Source organism: Strongylocentrotus purpuratus, unplaced genomic scaffold, assembly GCF_000002235.5.
Source record: "Strongylocentrotus purpuratus isolate Spur 01 unplaced genomic scaffold, Spur_5.0 spur5_scaffold_9, whole genome shotgun sequence".
In the NCBI taxonomy this organism is placed as follows: Eukaryota; Metazoa; Echinodermata; class Echinoidea; order Camarodonta; family Strongylocentrotidae; genus Strongylocentrotus; species Strongylocentrotus purpuratus.
Window position 1 is genome coordinate 32,692,081 of NW_022145615.1, and position 22,255 is coordinate 32,714,335.

The 22,255-nt window shown below is 38.4% G+C and overlaps 1 protein-coding gene across 1 annotated transcript; it reads right to left on the bottom strand.

Moving 5' to 3' along the window:
* Positions 1-228: 228 nt before the first annotated feature.
* LOC587404 (MAM and LDL-receptor class A domain-containing protein 1) lies at positions 229-20,523 on the bottom strand. The gene is made up of 19 exons (XM_030977204.1): positions 20,416-20,523; positions 18,775-18,975; positions 17,121-17,377; positions 14,654-14,741; positions 12,917-13,060; positions 10,775-11,046; positions 9,551-9,644; positions 9,057-9,227; positions 8,331-8,593; positions 7,623-7,713; positions 6,976-7,170; positions 6,292-6,560; positions 5,515-5,602; positions 4,346-4,528; positions 3,723-3,985; positions 2,896-3,115; positions 1,930-2,189; positions 1,488-1,572; positions 229-622 (listed from the first exon to the last, which is right to left on the bottom strand). The coding sequence occupies exons 1-19, from the start codon at positions 20,477-20,479 to the stop codon at positions 375-377; spliced, it is 3,456 nt and encodes a 1,151-aa protein (XP_030833064.1). The 5' UTR covers positions 20,480-20,523; the 3' UTR covers positions 229-374.
* Positions 20,524-22,255: the final 1,732 nt, after the last annotated feature.

Below are 22,255 nucleotides of genomic sequence, written 5' to 3' on the forward strand. Positions count from 1 at the left end.
AAAGCACTTCAAGTGTAAAAAATTGGGCTGTATTTTACCGTTTTGAAATTGATGATAATCATTACTTTGAACGTTTCCAAGTGGAAAATTCGATAATCTTGCTCGACCTTACCGTCCCTTATGCAAAGATACAAATTAAATTAATATCTAAAATCAATGAACCTCTTTTTAAAGATGTTTTTATATGAATTGACTATACCTACAGAGCCCGTATTATAATTTTTTTTTAATCCGTCGCGAGGACTGAGCCCTGAATAAAAGGGAGAAAACTAAGATTTCGGTTCAGCTTCCTTTGTTATAATTCACTTTAGACCGATTTAAACAAAGTAGGGTTTAAAGTTGAGTAGAATTCGGACCAGTGAGTTTATTGTGAGCTACGCATTCGAAAATGGCGTAGATTTGTAGGAAGGATTGTCGATACCGACGTCTGTCGATAAATCGGGTGGATTAACGGAGCCGCCATTCTTGTAGGAGATTGATTGAGGGTGAATATCTGACTTTGCTGATTTGTTGCGGTAATGCAGGACGCCCAGGGCAAGGAGAACGAGAGCGGCAACTCCGAGTAGAATACCCAGAACAATAGCAACTGTTGTAGTTGAGGAAGCACTCACATGCTGGCCACCTTTAAAGTTCAAAGTAAAAAATAAAATAGGAAAATATTTTGAATTTCTCATTTCAAGGAGTGGGACAATGTTTCTACTTAAAAGAAGGACAGTACGTTACAGTCACATTAGAAAAAGGCATTGGTGAGCTTTTAATATCAAAGAAAACATCACACACTAATTTGTTGTGAAGAGGGCAAAAGATAATCCATAGCTTGACTGGTTTTGATAGACATTTCAATCCACAAGTGAACCAAAGTGAACCGCATAGATTCTGTGAGTTGATCGGAAACAGAGATTTTGAAAGATTGATTGCGATAATTTGACTTACAAAGGCTGAATTATCCGATGTTATTCAATAGATACACCCGTAAAAACGATTCATTAAAAATGTATGAGAAAGATTTAACAAATAAAATGGATTATTAGTTAAGTTTATAAGTAAAATATCTGAAAACCTTTAAATCGTGCAATTAAACATCGCACCATGATATGTTGATGGGAGAAGCAAAGAAAAGCCATTCTGAAATTGAAAATTCAGAGAGAGAGAGAGAGAGACTGTGGGCACTGAAACCAGACCTCATCCCACATCACAAATGACTCCGGGCTGAAAAGGTTCTCTGAAGGCATCAAGGAACTACATCTCGTGTCAGATGACGCCCTTGCGTGGCAATCCAACCTCGATATCTCCAAAACGTTATTCCAAAGAGGAAGAAGAAAACGAAGGAGAGGAAGAAGAAAACGAAGGAGAGGAAGAAGAAAAAAAAGGAGAAGAAAGAAGGACAGGAAGAAGAACAAATGTGACATTAACAGTAACAGGAAGAAGAAGAAGAAAAAGAAAATGGAAGTTTTTAATAGAGTTAAGTAAATTGAGCGACCACTTACTACAAGGACCGAACGCAAAGAAGGTATTATCAAGGACAGCAAGGCCTGCAGCCTGTCCGTCTTCTACGGTAGCTATCATATGAACCTGCAACGACAGTAATGGTTTAATACATAATAATAATATTCGGTTCTTGTATAGCACATATCACAGCTTATTATCAACAAGTCATGCAAGAATCGGCGTCACTGCTAACCAGCATCATTACCAGTCCATGTACAAGAAACTTACTTTGAAAAATATACAATACGCATTGGCAATTAATTTAGTATTCCTTTCGTAACTTGAAATGTAACACTGTGTGCTGTATTACATTCTCAATATTCGAAATATTTAGATATAACAATAGTTCTTTCATTATCTATAATTCCTTGTTGCAATATTGTCGAGGAAAAGGCATTCACATCGCTCCTGTGTGCGCTGCCCAAGACTCAAGAGTCCTACCTTATATATACTGGGGTGTTCAGCGACCGGTATGTTATACTCGACAAGTGTCATCTCAGCTGGGTTACTGTATGACTTCAGTTTTGTTTGTAACCCATGCTGTCCCACGCTTATAAAGTCCAGACTCATGCCTTCATCCAGCTTATAGACGAAAGTAAAGCAGTGATCGTTGTTAGTTGGTGACATCATCTGAGATTGAAGCACAGCCGTGTCGCCCGATGTCCGATTAAACCCATCCACGTACATGAAAGACCCATATCCTGCAAGAAGAAACATAAATAGGCTGACTGAGATAATGTGCAAAGGCAAAACGTAGCTGGATGAGAGAGATTCAAAGAAAATGTCTCCAGATGTTGATCCTGAGTGGTCGGTGATTCCATGGAGCCTCAAAAACTTTCCTCACGTAGAGATTATACATGGGAGAGAATTCGGAGCTCCGTTATGCTTATACGTCTACGGATCAAACCTATATGACCGCGTTGTCACAACCTACTCTCTCCATACAGTATGAAGCATACTCGACCAGTTCCAAGTTAGCACATGGTAGTCTCATCGTTTATTTTTACAATATAGTCACTAACAACGTGATGGTGGAGCTACGTGAACAGCTTTTGCTTCCCTTTTGAAAGTAAATTAGTCTCCTTCCATCTGTGAAGAATGGAAAACATAATGCTTAGATGGCTTTCATGCCCAGTTATCCAGCATCCTAATTTCTCAGTTGGTCTTACGACTGGTACAGATAGCCTTTATCTCCTCATGTGCATATTGTATCTCCGAGGTGGCTTGCACCAAAGAATGGATCAGGGTTTCTAGTATTCTGCAAGCGAACACAATTGTTAATGCTTTGAAATGTCCTTGTTCTTTTTCAACAAAAAATAACAAAAATACACGAATAACACAAAGAAATATATGAATATTTTCTGTTGTGGCATTGATTGTCTTTGAGTTCATGTTTCAACATCTTACCAGGCCATTCGGTGGGAGGGGTTTCTCCGGTCAACGCATCCATCCACATCCAGTCCAGTTGGTCATCGATGCTCTGTGTGTAGCCGCAAGACTCGTATCCGTACTCAAAGTTACATATCGCTGCGGCCGGGTAGCCTCCACATGGCCCAGGTGTCAAGGTTATATCGTCTAAAGCAATGTCACCGCGGTAGCTGTTTCCAACTGTACCTGTAAAAACAATCTTGAGGAATACGGGGTGGGGGTTCGGATGAAAATGAATATATGTTATTCATGAATAATCTGGGAGCCTACGATGTTGGAAGATAGTTGACAATATTACATACAAGCTCGTCTTTATTCAGTACTCACTGGCTCACACTGTGTTTTTTTAATGATAAAGACAAGAACATTTCAAGAAGGATCACCTTGGATGCACAACTCTTTTGACACCACCATAAGGGAGTGGGTTAATATTTTCCCATGTTCTTCCCCAACCCCTTTTGTTTTAATAAAAACATGACTTCAACATCTTTCCCCCATGCGTGACTCAACACTTTGATGTGGGAGATTTTGTTTCTTCTCTTTTCTCCTTCTTTATTCTTTCTTTCAACAATTGAACTTTTTCCTATATACAGCTTAATATATTCTTTCTTTGGAACCTTTGTTTATAATGAAGTTTTCAAGATTAAAAAAGTTAGTTAAAGAAAATATATTATTGGGGAAAAGAAGCCGATTTTTATACAGCTCCTCCGTCAGTACATCTAAATAAACATGACAAATAATTTAGTTACATATACTTTCCAATTATTAATAAAAACACTCTACAACAAAAGAACGTGATAACTTACTTCGACGGGTCCGTACTTGATACCGACATCAACGTTGTACGGTTTCCACTCCGTCCCAGCCGGACCAGTTAGGCGAGCAATCTCCTCGTCGGGGTAATAATCACCACGATGCACTACCGACAGTGAGGCTGTGTCGTCACCGCTCATGTGGACGAAAAACTCCAGACAGTATGAGTCGTTGAAGAGGGTGATGGGAGGGGAGATAATTTGAGCTCGATCACCTGGTCGACGTGGCTGAGAAGCTTCGATGTACAGGTAATGACCTGAAAAGGGAATCAACGAATGAATACAAGAAATAGATTACCATTTTTGAGGAAGAGTCCTGATCTGGTGTACAAGTCAGAACCGCACAGTTTGAGGTTCAAAACATTGCTGCGTACGGCACTATGTCCTTCGATAAGAAGTTTATCTATATACGTTTGCCACTCTCCATCCAGGTGACGAGAACAGCTACCTGATAAGAAAAACATTTATAAAACGCCAAAGTGCCCTGAATGCATTATTTGGCTAATGCCAGTAATAAACAATATTCAGTGCTCCGATTGTAACCTCAGAAAAAGACGCTTTATTATATATATCTTTTAGTTATATAGTATATTTAGAATTGAGAGTCTCTGACTGACCGTCAGCTGTTCCTTTAGTATGGTCAGCGGTAGGTCCGGAGCCATCGGTCCCTGTCGGTCCAGTGTTCAAGAACCAGTCGAACTCATCTGCATTGTCATAATCATCCACCGGCTGCGTATAACCGCACATGCCATCTTCGAAATCACAGTTGGCGACGAAAGGATACTGAGGTTGTGAAGATTCTAAAAAGAAAACGGAACGAGAGCGGTGACTGAGGATATTGTTTACATCAAGGGTATCAAAGGTCTACCTCTTCGACTATACGACAGCGTCCATTATAGTACTTTGAATTTATTATGCTGTGTCTGAATGTTTTGACTTTTGCTGCTTTCATTTTCTCTATCCATACATCTTTTGAGAGAGCCTTGAAAACCTGAATGGAAAATTGTTCAACTATTTGATTTTATCTGCCGAAACAATGCAAGACACCACAGACGTCTGGGTGTACAAGCGTCTGAGATGGACTCGCCATGTGGAGTTTTTTTACACGGACCGCTCGATAGTTACGCTCGAGGGCCGGTTGATTTGTGATCTGAGGGCCGATTCATATTAATCTTAGAGGTTAAGTGGGCCGGTCTCAACAAAATTCTCATACTGAATGACATATAGTACTGCCGCTAACGAGCGGTACTATATGTCATACAAACTTTAAAGAGATGGTTGAGTTCTAATAAAGTTAAAAATAATTTGTGAAGTTTCCCCTTCACTTTAGGTTAATACGGAAGATTAAAGGAAAATGTAAAAAGGATGACTCTTCTAATGGTCTCTTATTCGAAATATGACTAGAAATGGCTATTGGACCCAGCTTTAATGGCACATGTTAGTTTATCTCCATACGTATATTTCTATGTACAGTGCATAAGAGTTTTTATAAATTACACAATTCGTATGTGCTACACAGTCAACTTTTCCCAATTGATTCCAAACACCTGTTTTTTCCACAAAGGAAGCCCATGACCAGGGGCCCTTTGCACAAAACTTACCATTGATGGTAACTTTGCCATCAATGGTAACTACCATGGCAACCTTGATTTTGATTGGCTGTTGAGCCCTGTTACCATGGTAGCTGCCATTGATGGCAAAGTTACCATCAATGGTAAGTTTTGTGCAACGGGGCCCAGGACTCAACTTGATATTTGATTCTCCATACATTCATCTACCCTATTACCTGTGCATATGCCATTTGTCAGCGTGAAATCATCCACCGCTATATCAGCTCCATACGTTGAATCACTAAGTGTTCCTTCGACCTGGATCTGCGTCCAAAAGAATCAACAAATATATTAAATTTAGTAACAATTTCAGAAAAAAACGTGAGCCAGATAATTGTCCTCTGATTAATCGAGTCACGCGGTCACTTAACAATACTTCAGTGGGTTTTGTTTTTATTATCCCGTCTACGGCAATGTATGGCGCTGGCTCAGACTTCTAGCAGAGGAACTTAGGAAGGGAGTTTTCCAACACCAAGTAGCTGTATGTCTATTCTTTTAAGCGTAACACGATTCTTGATAATAAGACTCCATTGAGGAAGAACTTGGGGGCGTTTCGCAAAACTTAACATCAGTGACAAATGACAGTTTTTGTTATAAGCTACTGAAATCCCTGCTTCTGATTGGTTGTCCACAGATTTGTCACTGATTTATTTTGTCATTTCGTCCCTATTTTCACGAAGTGACGGTAGTGAATGAAAATGGCATACAATTTGGGTGACGATTTTCCTCACTACCGTCACTTCGTGAAAATAGGGACGATTTGTCATCGAAAAAAGGCTTTGTGAAACGGGTCCCAGGTGATGAAGCCTATATCCTTTTAAATTAAGCAGTAACATCAAAGATAAAACTCAATAATTTTTTATGAGATCTAAGCTCTTAACAAAGAAGATGGAAATAAGAGTTGAAATTTCATACAAGTAAAACCAGTTGGATCGAACAAATGAGGAGCTTACATAGAAACTTCTCGTGGATGGAGGTACTGATAGTTTGCCCTCCATCCATTGTGAACCCCTGTTTCCGTAGAACTCTACATCGGGATCAATGTTTAGGGTGTAGCCGTAGGGTACGAGGTAGACGTTGAGGAAATCAGTGTTGGGGCCGTTCATGTAATACCAGAACTTAAAGCAGCGGGAACTCGAAGAAAGCGCGATCAGCGGTGAGATCATATCTGCCCTGGTGTTCTTAGGAAGGTCTTCGTATGTATCAACCAACATGTAATGTCCTATGAGAAAGAGAAAGGAAAATAATCATTGGATAAACAGTACTCTGCAATTGAACTGAAAGTGATTAGCTTTTAGATCAGAAGAATATGTTATATGTTATTGTCCTACATCACATGCTCATGCGACGATTATTCCGGAGTCAATTTCCTACTCAAACCAAATTACAAATGCCTATTCAGCATAGATCAAACATTCAGATAAGACACGGTAAATCGAGAAGAAGAAGAAAAAAAACGCCACAGTATTTTTTTAACGTAAAAATGAATGGCAATTCCGCTACGCCACTGGTCGTTATGGTCAATATTAAAAGCCTATTCGTTTTTCCAAAATATCAAATTCGACAAAACACCAACACAAAGTCATCAATTAAAAGAGCAAACAAAAAACGTTTTCTTCCTTTTTTGTTTTGTTTACCTTTGTCAGTTTGTAGAGTATGGTCGACGTCAGGACCACTGTTATAGTCCTGGGTCGGGCCACTGTAGAGTATCCAATCAAATCCATCTCGTATACTCTGGGTCCATCCGCACATAGCGTCACTCGTGCTCTCGAAGTCGCAGTTGACATTGGTCGTCGTAGGCGGTGTAGTTGTTGGGCTAACAAAATACGGATCTGAGTAAATTAATCAAAAGTCAAGAAAATCATGATGGTTATTTGTCTTTCACTGTCCACTGTCAATGAATGTAATGCATGGTTTCAATATACAGCAAATTCAAATTGTAGCTGATCAGTAACCTTTCTATCAAATCTTTCATTCTGTTGAAGTGATATATATATATATATATATATATATGGATTAATAATTTCAAACAAACTGAACATAAATGAGTTAACCTATAATGTTGTTTGCGGTTGGGTGTGCGTGTGTGTTTGTGGGTGTTTATTTATACAATTGTATCTTTGTGTGTGTGTGTGTGTTTCAATTTTCAATTCCACATCATCGACATTTAATGGTATATATTCGTTAAATGATCTGTTTTACTTCCACATTCTCTTTTTTTTTTTGTGACCATCACGGTTATCGTTACAATGTCTAATAATAATAATTTTCATAATAATCTTACCTTGTGGACACTGTTCGCTTTGATAGACGTCTACGTCATCAATCGCTATTTCGTCCCGACTGTGGATGCCAGTCGTCCCTTCAAAGATTAACTGCAGGAGGTAACAAGAGAAGTAGGAATAAATGGGATATAATAAACGCATGAATTTTAAAATGTCTTTTAATCATGTTTAAATAGATGACACAGCGAGGAGTTGGCGTTCAGTGGTAGACTATTGAGGGGACTTTGTGTGCTTAACTGATTTGACTTTGAATCAATGGACAGATGAAATAAGACAATGGAAACTAATGAACATTGGAATAAACCGTTTCAACTTCAAGTTGTCAACGCACTATATTCGCATGTGAACTAAATAGAGATGATTGGTGCATAACTATGCTGTGGTGACTTGCAACCGGCGTTTTGTGGCGCAACGGCCATTTTTTCGGATCTATTTCAATACTATCAGATCGACAGAGTTTTCATTTCAATAAACAAAATAATTAAACCGTATATCCTTGAGACTGAAAAGTAATCTCAGCTGGACTGTGCTTTAACCATATCTGTTTGATAAAACGGACATAATTTACTAGCGAGTCTATAATTGTTCTCCACAGAAGAGCGAGCAACGTTGCAGGGTTGTTATTGTTATTGCTGTTAATATTGTCGTTGTTGTTTTTCTTATAGTTTCTTCTTTGCAAAATTATATTTTTTTGAGAAAGTCCTTACGCGGCATGGGGTGAGCTCGGGCTGGATATCATGTCGGCTTCTCCTCCAGTAAGGACCATAGTCACCGGACATGCTGAGGAGAGGGGTATCTGGAATGTCATCACCGTCCTTGACGCAGTAGACACTGAGAGTCTGATCGTCGTTGCCGTAGAGATACCACCAGAACACGAGGCAGGTTTGAGAAGCCTGGAGGGGTACGAAGGGGGATATCATTCTTGCCGTCACGCGATGTCCAACTTCTCCATATAAGAATAGATAGAAGCCTACCGAACAGAAAGAAAGATAAATAGTTGGTGAATAACAACACAGAGCGTCAATTCGATTGCGTTATTACCTAAACCAATCGAGCCTATAAAGGCGATTAAAGCACCTGCTATTTGTTCAATACAATCAGTGACAGTGTTAGCACGGATCGATCTGTACGATGTCACTCTGGAATGGAGCGTCAAAGACCGCGCTAATCACTGACACAGCGTTACGTCAGTGGAATGACGCAGTCTTACGTCAGTGGAATGACGCCTCGTGTTCAAAGGTCCTAACATTCAGCCAGGAATATAATTGACCACACTCGCTCTATATGGAGTTATAAGAGTTCGCTGAGAGCGAGCTGCTTAAACGTCAACCGGTTTCTCTACAGTCATGTAGATGAATCATTATTTGTTTATGGTGGAATTATGGTTGATATTGCCGATACTATACGATCTCTTTCTTTAGCCTTTCACCTACCGAACTCATCATTGCTGGTATGGTCGTAGAGAGGGCCGGCATTTGTATAATAAGGACTGGCCCTGTTTTGCCAGATCCAGTCGGCATCATCAGTCATGTCCTGTTCATATTCACAGAGCTCCACCTCCTCGAAATCACACGTTCCTTGCTGGTCGCCTGCTGGGGGCTTGTCTGTGAGAAACAGAGACGAATTTGAAAAAAGGTGGTTGAATTCAGGTAAAGATGAAAAATAAGTTGTAAGCTTTCTCGTTTTTTAAATAAATATTATCAGTTTGGAAGAAGATCATTGTAGAAGTGTCCCCTGAAAAGGGGTGTTCTTCAAATGCTCTAATGTTCGAAATAGACGGGGTGTTTGACAAAGCATCCATGTCAATGTGTTGTGTGTGTGTGTGTGCGTACGTGTGTGCGTGTAGCCGGTGTGGGTGTGTGTGTTTGTGGAGTTAGAATTGAGTTTAGAAGGGGGATGGGGAATCAATTAAATTCAAAGCACTTACGTTGACCCGGGCATGTATCTCCCCTCCTGAAATCAATATCGTCCAGAGCCAAATCGCCTTCGTAGGTTTCGCCTCGCACAGCTTCAAAAACGATCTGAAATGACAAGGGATACATATTGGATAAAGAATTATGGAGTTGTTATTCCTTATTTTATGATTATCCTCTGAATCGTTAGTGTAGTGAATTTTTAGAATCTATCCAGAAATTCTATGGAACCAACGTTGTCGGCCTTGTGTGCTATATCGTGGAATGTGGCTTCATGGACTTTAGCTATCATACTCATAGATCTAACACCTCATAACACCCCCACGAGTATATTGGTCCGATGAAAGCTAATTAATACTACACCAACCTCGATTGAGACTTATAGGCCCAAAGTGACCAAAGAGATTTTGGACCATTGAAATTATCATTATTATTATTTATAGACCGCCTCTTCTATTACCCATAATCGTATTATCAAAATGAATCGGTAATATCTCCTGCTTAGTGCAAGGGATTATGAAGCCCATTATTCAAAGTTAACAAGGCGTTATTCACCTTCTGCAATTTTTCTGTTACTACAATTGCATACAAAACAACCGCACAAATAGGTATAAAAAATACAACTTATTGGTGTTTAACGCCATGCACTATCTAACTGTCTGCAGTAGATGTGAACGTATCATTCTCATTTACGTTAAAGGCATGCTGAAACAAGCATGAATTGATTCAAGATAATCATGCAGTCGACACAGACGATAAAGGGTTGGGCTGAGGAGCTCGAACCCCGGCCCCTCCACTCAGTGTTAGTTAGGGTACGCATATGCATGTTCCCTCCTTTTGAAAACACCCCCCTAAGTCCGGTGTGTAAAGTCTTTTTTATGTATATACGAGCCGGACTTTGGTGCGTGAAAATTACCAGACATTTTGGTAACACGCATGGTATCCCTTCGTTCATGGAGTGGGGGGGGGGGGGGGGGGGGGGGGGGGGGCGGGGCTCGAACAAGCTTACATTATTTGGAAAGGCTAACACATCATCATAGTCAACATAAAGTAGTCTAAAACAAGTCGGAACATAGCGAGAGAAAAACAGCTCAGAAATATGTTTTTGATTATTTTTAACTCTGATGATTATCTTTCATCAATTTTTTGTTCCAAATTCTTAGCCAAGCTAAACCCATGGCATCTGTGCCCCCAAACCCAGATAGCTGGACCCATCCTTTGTCACTGGGGGTACTTACCGTGAAGTCATCGCCTATGGTGATGTCCACCTCCGCACCCCTCCACTTATCCCCTCGGTTACCGGACAGCACCCATGAAGGATCTCCCATGTCTGCAGCACCGAGAGGTACCACATACACCTTCAGCTCACCAACACCCGTTCCAAACATATGGTAGAAGAACGTGAGACAAGCTTGCGGACTCCCATCCGCCACACTTTGCAAGGTTGGTGTTATCACCCGAGTAATCTCTCCGATTGACATGAAGGAAGCCTCGACGAAGATGTAATATCCTGCAGTAGGTAATATTATTATTATTAGTAGTAATTATAATGATAAAAACAATATTGATAATAATGATAGTAATGATAATATTAATAACAATAATGATAACAAATGATGGTATAATGTAACTCTTTATTTACTTCTATGAGAAAGGGGAGAGAATAAAGGAAGAGCTTGGAGAGCATGAACAATGAAAACAATGACACGGTAATGTTAATAACAACAGTAACATTATTGTACATATCAATAATGTATGATCATTTCTTTTTGCTCCTAGTCTGCTTTCAGGTGGAATTAGTTTTCATATGATAACTCTTAAATTTATTCGGCCCAGCAGCAGGTATCATAGTAGTAGTAGTAGTAGTAGTAGTAGTAGTAGTTGTAGTAGTAGTAGACGTGGTAGGGGTAGTAATATGATGAGAAGGAGGATGAGGTGTATAAGAATTAGTAGTAGTAGTAGTAGTAGGAGTAGTAGTAGTAGTAGTAGTGTATAGTATTGGTAGTAGTAGTAGTAGTGTATAGTATTGGTAGTAGTAGTAGTAGTGTAGTAGTGGTAGTAGTAGCAGTGGTAGTAGTAGTAGTAGTAGTAGTAGTAGTAGTAGTAGTAGTGTAGTAGTGGTAGTAGTAGTAGTAGTAGCAGTAGTAGTAGTAGTAGTAGTTAGTAGTAGTAGTAGTAGTAGTAGTAGTAATAGTAGTAGTAGTAAGTAGTAGTAGTAATAGTAGTAGTAGTAGTAGTAGTAGTAGTAGTAGTGGTGGTAGTAGTGGCAGTAGTAGTAGTAGTAGTAGTAGTAGTAGTAGTAGTAGTAGCAGCAGTAGTAATAGTAGTAGTAGTAGTAGTAGTAGTAGTAGTAGTAGTAGTAGTAGTAATAATAGTGTAGTAGTAGTAGCAGCAGTAGTAATAGTAGTAGTAGTAGTAGTAGTAGTAGTAGTAGTAGTGTATAGTATTGGTAGTAGTAGTAGTAGTGTATAGTATTGGTAGTAGTAGTAGTAGTGTAGTAGTGGTAGTAGTAGCAGTAGTAGTAGTAGTAGTAGTTAGTAGTAGTAGTAGTAGTAGTAGTAGTAATAGTAGTAGTAGTAGTAAGTAGTAGTAGTAATAGTAGTAGTAGTAGTAGTAGTAGTAGTAGTGGTGGTAGTAGTGGCAGTAGTAGTAGTAGTAGTAGTTAGTAGTAGTGGCAGTAGTAGTAATAGTAGTAGTAGTAAGTAGTAGTAGTAATAGTAGTAGTAGTAGTAGTAGTAGTAGTAGTAGCAGCAGTAGTAATAGTAGTAGTAGTAGTAGTAGTAGTAGTAGTAGTAGTAGTAGTAGTGTATAGTATTGGTAGTAGTAGTAGTAGTGTAGTAGTGGTAGTAGTAGCAGTGGTAGTAGTAGTAGTAGTAGCAGTAGTAGTAGTAGTAGTAGTAGTAGTAGTAGTAGTAGTGTAGTAGTGGTAGTAGTAGCAGTGGTAGTAGTAGTAGTAGTAGTAGTAGTAGTAGTAGTAGTAGTGTAGTAGTGGTAGTAGTAGTAGTAGTAGCAGTAGTAGTAGTAGTAGTAGTTAGTAGTAGTAGTAGTAGTAGTAGTAATAGTAGTAGTAGTAAGTAGTAGTAGTAATAGTAGTAGTAGTAGTAGTAGTAGTAGTAGTAGTAGTGGTGGTAGTAGTGGCAGTAGTAGTAGTAGTAGTAGTAGTAGTAGTAGTAGCAGCAGTAGTAATAGTAGTAGTAGTAGTAGTAGTAGTAGTAGTAGTAGTAGTAGTAGTAGTAGTAATAATAGTGTAGTAGTAGTAGTAGTGGTAGTAGTAGCGGTAGTATTAGTAGGGTATTTTTTTTGGATATGTAAATAATAATATTAACAAAATATTACATTTATATAGCGCTTAATACAAAGTTTCTAAGCCTGTAACATACCTAGTTCCGTTCCTAGTGTATGGTCCACTGAAGGACCCGTAGAGGTACTACTCGTACCTCCTTGATCCCTGTACCAGTCCTCATCGTCTGTTGGGTCTTGCATGATGTAACACATGTCTACCTCAAATGTGCAGGTCAAATTCACTGTAGAAATTCAGTTTTTGAAAGAAAAAAGAGATACAATGATAACCACAAATACATGTACGTATACATATTTTTGCTGTTGTCATTGAAGAAGAAGTTGAGTTCTGGGGGGTGTTTCACAAAGATCCTAAGTTGAACTTATCTCTAAGTTGGACTTAAAAATTATGGAAAGCCGTTAGCATCTTTGAAAATATTTTGTAAAAGTTATTTTGAAAGGCATAAAATGTTGATTCAAATCATTCATATTTTCTATCATCAAGGAGATTTCATGTTCTGGATGTGGAATTTATAAAAAGTCTAAAATACTTGAATTTCTGCTTTTGAATATATTTCATTTTAAGACTCCAATGGCTGTCCATAATTTTTAAGTCCAACTTAGAGTTAAGTTCTACTTAGGATCTTTGTGAAACACCCCCTGGTCATGCAATTGCAATGTGAAAGAAACTGTGGAAGCAATTGGCAAGGTTGATCACGCTAAAGTGATATTAAGTTTCCATATTTCATTAAAAAGCTATCACAAATAACAGTAAAACATAACAAGATGGCATAAAAATGCATTTAAGTACATTAACAAAATAATACCATTTACTCGAAAAAAGGATAAAAATTAAGTGAAAATGTGGAGGGCCTTTCGAGGCAAACCCCTATTATGTAAGTACAGTTAAATAACCTAACAACCAGAAGGCTACAACACGAACAAAACAAAGACAAACAAAAGGACGTCCTAAGAGCAACAAACATTAAGGGATTAAGGGATATTATATTTGTTTATGTTTTCATTTGAAGGAATTTATCTTTTAATGTTTTCATTTAAAGGGATTTAACGTTTGATGTTTTCATTTAAAGAAATTGAGCGTTTGAAAGGTGCATGCAAGTTGAAAAGGGCACACAATGCTTTTGATAGCTGGTGTATGTGCTAAATGCCTTCACATGCTCGGTTTTGAATACAATACATGTATAGCAACATGCACTATGAACATGACGGACAAAAAAGAGGACAAAATATACAGTTCCTCAGGTAGACAAAGGAACATCCCTTCACTGATATTGTGTAGAACAGGTGTCACATGCATATTCACCTGTTCTACACATTTTTACATAATAGCAGTGAAAGGATGTTCCTTTGTCTACCTGAGGAACTGTATATTTTGTCCTCTTTCTTTGTCCGTCATGTGCATAGTGATGGAACCCCTTACGTCAAAAGCAAAACATGTTCGAGTGATTGGTAACTCATGACCTCTATACCATACAGGGATTCATTGCAGATTAAGTACCATTACATGTAATCACTATCAGATATCAGATATATCTCATGACAACTCATCAAATTGTAGATCACAAGGTACAGAATTCAAATCTCAGCCCGACACTAACGTCCTTAGAGAGAGAAAAAAAATCAATATACATTTAGGTGCAAAATGGGTCCCGCATATAGCTCGAGCGCTAGTTATTGTGGCGGTTTGGCTATAACCAGGGTGATAATGATTGTCTAAGCGCCATGAGCGTTACCGAGTAACGGATATATTGGATGCGGTACACGCTTATTATGAAGGGGAAAATCAGAAAAAAACAATGAATTTATTGATATCATACCAAATGGGCATGGGCCATCGCTTACTGTGACATCATCCAGGGCCATAAAGCCCTTCGTGTTTGATCCTGCAACACTTTCGAATGCCAGCTATAAAAAAAACAGTAAACAAGATAGATTTGTTAAATCATTTTTGCTGTAACTCTGTTTATCCTTATTAAGAAATAATTTAGTCAGAAATATTTATAATTGTTCTCAACTGAATCTTGCTCACATCTATACAAAAAACAACGTTGTATGAGAGGTGGGATAAGCTTATTCTGTATTGAGATAGTACATGTATTATTTAAACCTCAACTCAATCTAGATTGAAACAGGTAATAATGTTGTTTTAGATATATACAAGTACTCTCTTTGTAATAATAAGGACAATGATCTGAAAATGAAACGAAATCACATGACCTAAATACAGCGGATCCCATAAGACCTGTTTTCCAAGATCCTTTGTAGACTCAATGGCCCGAATTCACAAAGGAGGTTTGTCGACAAACCTTGGTTTTCGTACGTCATATGACGCGTTTTACGCGTTTTTTACAAACCTGGTTTGTAAAGAACAAAAGGAGGTTTGGCGAAACAAAAGGAGGTTTGAGCTCAAACCTTGGTCTGAGCTCAAACCTTGCTTTGTGAATTCGGGCCATTTTGTTCAGACTCGACAATAGAATCCAGGCCGGGAGAGACAAATAAGTAAGAATACTATGTCATTCTAATTCATTAGATAATGACGATTTGCTTGCAAACTTTCAGAAGCATTCAATAACGCATATTATAAACTTTTCCATTGTTCGATATACTGTTCGGGACACGAATGGAATAATTATCAAAAGAAGCGAAACAAATAATTGATGACAGGATTCTTTTTAGGGGGTGTGGGCAAAAACTTGTTTACAATGATTACTGAGATGCAAAGTACATGTTTATACAATGAATGTAAAATAAAAAGCCTTTTTTAAATGCTTCTTAGTTTTACCTTGGTTGGCAGCAACAACATATTCTGATATCCTGGTCTGACATATATATTTCATTTCGAGAAAAAGGGAGAAGAGCCTAGAATTGGATTTCTCTTTACACCGGTATTTAAAATTCTGGTACACAAATGCAATTATGGTAAACTGTAGTAAATATGAAAAGCCTTGAAAAAATGAAACTGCACCGCCTTCTTGATTTGCGAATGACCCTACTTATATTTATTTTAAAAACTCAATTTCCTTCGAAAGAAAAATATAATGGACACAGCCGGGGACACAGAGGCAAGGATAGAAAAGGGCTTTGTGTTGAATTGTTTTCATCATAAAACCATAAACATAGACAGATCTTCGAAATTAGGTACGTGGTGTTACCAAATGAAAACCCTAACTTAACAGCATCAGCCGATCAACCAGTAGCTCTTTTACTCCTAATCTATGCATGATAAAGGGGTGTTAACAAGCCAAGATAAGCCTGTCATAAACCGTATACCGCTCATTAACAGCGGTTCATTGAATGCCGTAAAAAATAAAGCTGTGTAAATTAGGGCTCGTAAAAAAAATCTGTATGTAGGCCAGTAGGATGCATTTTTGTACGAAGAAATTTCATTTTGCTAGGTTCTCAGGAATCTCAGGATAATTAGGCATAATTATGACTACTATAATCTTAGCTTTTTTAAAGGGATCCGGTTATTTTGTCTCAGATTCTGAAACAAAATACTGGATTTAGCTCATGCTGCAATGGTAATTATAAACCTTTAGGTCAGTCAGGAAACCCAGGACTTTTACAAGCCGATCGCCTGTCTGATTATCAAGATATTTATGATTGGAAATCGAAACCAAATTTTGCGTTTTCCTAACGGTTTTCATAACACTATTGGGGAAAACGATTATGGTAAAACCGGTCACTCAAAGATTTTTTACTATTTTGAGGCGCTTCTTGATCATTCGATTTCCTTTAAATAAGTATTAATTATTTTACCTCGATCGGGTGATCCGACATTTGCTTCAGGCTTCTTTTCGACAAGGATCAAGAGTAAGGTTAAGGATTAGGTTAGGTTGGATTTTAGGTTAGGAATAGGGTTAGGATTAGAATTAGGTACAATGTTTGATCAAGAGTGGCAGAGTTAGGCTTAGGTTAATGCTACTGTCACAAAGGTTCGTATGAACGATAATTTCTTACGAATCTCCCTGTTTTTCCATTGTCTTCCCGAATTTCCATTGTCTGAAAATCGTTCGTACGGCGTTCGTAGCAGTTCGTAATGGCATTTGTGACCGAGGCTTTAGCTAACGTTTAAGGTTAGGAGTATATAAGGTTAGGAGTATAAAGGGTTAAATAGGTATAAGTTTACAATGTTGGGTCAATGATTGCCATAAGGAATTCGGTTAGTGTCAGACTTGCCATGGGGCAATTATCATTGTCACCCCGTCTTGATCAAAGTTATTAACCCCCCCCCCCCCCCCCCCTCCTGATACAGATGATTCTAAGAGTGAAAGATATACTAACCGTGTAGATGTCTGTTTGCGGATCGATGGTGAGGAGACCACGGTTCCAGACATCGTTAGTGTTTCCAGTCATCTGCCAGGAAGGGGATGACGGCATACTCGATGACGACGACCACTGGTAAACGTTAAGCTGTCCAGCGTCGTCCCCTCCGATCTGGTAGAAAAACTCCAAGCATTGTGGGTCTGAGTTCTGAGCGAAATCGGGCATGTTTAGCTGCCCAATTTGCCCGCTTGTACCAGCAGCGTAGAGGTAGTGTCCTGAATAAAATGATAAGATAAGATGACAAACAATATTGTGATATAATCGTGTCGGTCCTAATTATATCAAAGCTAAGATGTAAATTATCGTAGACGATAGGTCTCAATTTTTCCAGGGAGGTTTGTCGTATCTTGCCTATAGAATATCGACTTTTCCGTTTTTAAACATTTGCAAGCGACCGAAGTGAGTGAGAAAGAAAAGGTAGAAACTTGTTATTATGATGATAGCTACTGGTGGTTCGTTATAATCAAGCTGTACCTTTCCACAGTTATGTTGCAATGAAATTTTATTCGCAAGATACAAAATATAGGCCTAAAAAGGAAAGCAATGAAAAAATATCGCTCTCCAAATATGATGCCGAATTCTACTTAATCATAATTAAATTTTGTTTCAGAAGGTAATAATAGTCTAACTCTAATTTTAACCGATATCATTAGTGGTCGCTTCTTTGGGTTCGATCCAGGACTCCGAAAGGGAATGGGGGCACAATTTTCAAATTCTGACAATTAACCCTCCCCCCCCCCCCCCCTCGCAAAAAAAATACATTAAATTCAGGTGCCTTGAATGTGAAAAGGGACAGAATTACAAAAAAAGGAGGCACGTTTTTATTTTGTGTGTACTTCAGGGGGATTCTATTAGGGGCACGGGCAGGTACAACCCCGGCCCCCCCCCTCCCTCCCCCATACACAACACACACTCATGCACACGTTTCTGGTGTGAAATCGAGGACCACGTTTCTGGTGTGAAATCGGTGTGAAATCGTATGGACACATCCGTATGTTATAGCATCCGAGGACACACATATTATAGGAATATAACATCCCGAGGACGACATCGAGATTTAGTGCCAAACTGAGGACATAGTTTTCTGTGCAAATAGAGCAACTAAATAAACATACCCCTACATGAAAGGGCCTCAAATTTTTAACAATTGACAGTTTTCTCGAACCAAGGACGCCCTCATTTTTCGAGTGGTAGACAAATTCAAGGTACAGTTCTTATGAGTGTCCTCGGTACCTACCCGCCCACCCACGCACATACATCCGCCACTACAAAAACAATAAAGCAAAAGGCGTATACCAGGGGGTGTTTCACAAAGATCCTAAGTCAAACTTATCTCTAAATTGGACTTAAAAATTATAGAGAGCCATTTGTAGCCTTGAATAAAATATATTCAAAAAGAAAAATGCAAGTATTTTAGACTATTTTATGAATTCCAATCAAGAAAATGAAATCTCCTTGATAATAGAAAATATTAATGACTCGAATCAACATTTTATGCCTTTTAAATAACTTTTACAAAATATGTTCATAGATGCTAACGGCTTCTCCATAATTGTTAAGTCCAACTTAGGATCTTTGTGAAACACCCCCCCCCCCCCCTGATATGACATACCATGTATTAATTGCGAGGTATGATCAACGGAAGGCTCGGGATCCGTGAAGTCTGGATCATCACTCGTCTTCCTCATCCACTCGAAGTCATCGGTAGTTTCTTGAGTTATGCCGCACAATGGGTCAGAGATACTGATCTCAAATCCGCACTCGAAACTAGAGACAGTCGGTGTTGAAGGCGTGGTCGTCAAAATCCCACGACCTTTTATATAAAAGGAAGAATAATCCAATTATAAAATGTAGGAAAAAATGCAATTGTAAATGGCGGACATAGATCAAATAGACTCATGTGTCATGCATCACCATGTGTCAAAGATATTGATCTCAAATCCGCACGCAAAACTAGTTGGAAGAGTTGTTGGTGCCATTGTCGACAACGTTCCACGATCTTCAACAAAAGAAAACAGACAGTTGCAGGAGGGGATTGCAAGGGGAATTAAAATCCAGCGTTTTACAAAATGTAATGCTATTTGTACACGAGGCGTCATTCGCTGACGTAGTACTGCGTCATAGATTTGTGCGGTCTTTGACGCACCATGTGAGAAAGTGGCATCGAGTAAGTGTGAAGGCAAAATTGAAGGCTAGATTATGGGCTTGATTAACGCAGGTAACAGACGCAATCCGATGAATCAAAATGACGCATGATGACATGTGCATCCGGCATTAAGAAATATCTTTTTAGGTTAATCTTTGAGGTCTTTTATTAAATGGGTATAATTTCCGGTAAACAAAAACGCCTAGGGTCATACTTTCGTGTATTGGCCTACGCTAATCAACCCTATGATAGCGATTCGCTTATAATAAGTGTGCGTCAGTATTATAAAAGATTGATAAAAGAATATATAATTTGGGTTTTCTGTTGTACACCGAAAACCTTCTTTTTCCATTCTTTCATCAATATTCGACAGCAAACACATTTTTTTCTTCAAAATCCTTGCAAAATGTAATGAAATCCCTTTTCACATTATGATACAATTTAAGTGAAATTTTGCCATCAAATTTCTGGGGCTCCCGACACTTTAAGAGGGGCTTTAAGAAAGTAGTTTTGTAAAGGTTCTCAAACTTCTCGCTCCATCAACGGCTCCTGTTTGGATGTTGTTAGATACCTTCTGTAAAGGTGTTTCCTAAGTAATACCTTCAAAGAAGCTGCTGGTTAAGAAAAGTGGTACTCACTAACACATTACAAAGGTCGTTGGTTAAATTCGTCGAAATGTAATTAAACGAACTTTTTCATCATGGTGCGGAAATATTAATCTATCCATCTCCAAATTCTAACGCTTACATGCTGGTCATGCAAAGACTGAACATACTGGTTTAATTAGTGGAATTTCATGCAATTGGCGTTACAAATTGAGTAAGAATTTATTTCGAATGAGAACATCACTCTGCGCCCATCTTCAATGGATTAAATCACTGAGTTACATAACAATGAAAATGAAAATAATATATCAACATTAATAGGCCCTATGGTATATCGATAGAATATGGATGAAAATAAGCGATTACTATTTCAAAATACATACCTATGAAACCCGTAATAATTTGCATAAATGAAATACATAACTTCTCATTTCTAGCTCTATTTTGTTACTGAGATTACTGAAAGTTATAGCATAATGTTAATAGTGCAAATAGAACTCACATAAACTTGGCATCAGAAATATGCAGTAAAAGACAAGAGTCCTTATACCTCGATCCCAAATCATCTTGGCTGTTCAATATCTAGACACTCGCAATGAAAATGACTCTTTCTCAGTCGAAGCAGGAACTTTTAATAGTATTTGATTAAAAAGATAGATAGATAGCTATGAAAGGAAAGAGAGAATAGTCTACAGTGGTATTAAACAATAAAATGGTGTCACGTGTATGGGGTTTATTGAGATTTTAGAACCTATAAAATCGCAGCATTTGCTAACTCGTCCTCAAAATAAACAAGTCGAGATTAGTGGTGCATGTCTCCGTTGCATATTTTTATGTTAGCAGGGACATATCTTGGGTTGTTGGTGATGAAAGGGGGGGGGGGAGAGAAAACATACACATATCACTGTTTCCTTTATTGAGCACCTCCTCTCATGCTTACGAGACATGGTTGCATTTCGAACACTACTCCCCGAATTCCTGAATTTAACCTTGGACCCAGCAATTTACCCAACCCTAACCTTAAAGCGGGACTGCACTACTTGCCAGTGACCACGCAGGGGGTCTAATCCCTCCTGGCAAAACTAGTGCAGACAGGCATTAAGATACCGCCCTCCCCGTAGTGGTTCATGGTGGAGATGTCGTGGTATTAGTGATTCATTCATGAGTGTCGATACCGACGTGACGGAAATGGGCTACCATAATCAAGAAACTACCATAATTATTGTTATTATTTTCAGTACCTTGGTATAGGCTACCACTGCATGGTATGATGTCACTCTCTGTTTTTATTGCTAAATATACACCCCTTTCAAATTACATAGCTCCCCCCCCCGCCTTCCATTATTTATCTTTGTCTCATGGTTACACAAATTGAGCACAGTAAATTGAGTTCATTGGGGTACAACGGACTTGAATCAACAAAATTAAGCTGGATGATAATTGTCCTGAACTATTATTTATACCCTATTTAAAGATGCGAAGTGTACTCCTGAGTATATAATACGGCAATGATTATTTTTTAATATGCTGTTGTTATAGCTTTTGAAAATATTGATGTTCGGCCAGTGAAATTAAGTTATTAATCGTTTATCATTCTGTTAAAACGAAAGATAATGTCACAGTTAGCGTCCCAATCTAACCCCAAGTCCCCTTCGCTATCATCAGCTCTATCTTTATCCCCTCGCTTAATTTGCTCGTTTTCCTTCCTAAGAACATGTTATGTGCGTAACCTATTCATTTCAAACTTTTAAAATATATTAATTTTTTGAAATAATAATCTCGATTTCTGTGGGGTAACGTATTGTAAACAACAGCAGTCAAACGAATTCTCTTCAACGACATTAAACGCTTATATTTAAAGGGTGCCATTCGCCTAAAAAAACAAAAACTTATGTGTTTAGATAAATTAAATGTATTAATATAAAGTAGTCATTGTTAGGCTATATGTTTACGGTTAGATTTAGATTAAGCGTTCTTGTCCAAGGGTTGATTAAGTTATTACACGAAATTGATCAAGGAGCAAATGTTGTTCGTGCAATTAAAAAATAATAAAATACCCCCTCCCAGTAAAGCCCCTAGAAGAAGCCTTAATACCCCCTCTCTTGAAACAAATGGAAGCCACAAAGTTCATGCGCGTACATAGTGATAAACATGGTGGTACTAACTGCTCGACAAACACTCAATAAATAATTACCATCTATCCAGAGCGTGAATCGAAATTATCACCTCGAAATCAAACACACTATAAACCAAGGGAGTGCAATAATAGTGTTACCGCGAAGAACGGTAATGATGTTGATGTTTAGAGGCCGCTGGATTGGAATGCAAAGAAAATACAATTC

Coding starts and splice junctions, on each gene's coding strand:
- LOC587404 (XM_030977204.1), bottom strand. CDS start 20,479: ATGATTTGGGATCGAGGTATAAGGACTCTTGTCTTTTACTGCATATTT. Junction 13,061..14,653: donor CGATGGCCCATGCCCATTTG/GTATGATATCAA, acceptor GAATTTCTACAG/TGAATTTGACCTGCACATTT. Junction 5,603..6,291: donor CATCCACGAGAAGTTTCTAT/GTAAGCTCCTCA, acceptor TTTTGGACGCAG/ATCCAGGTCGAAGGAACACT.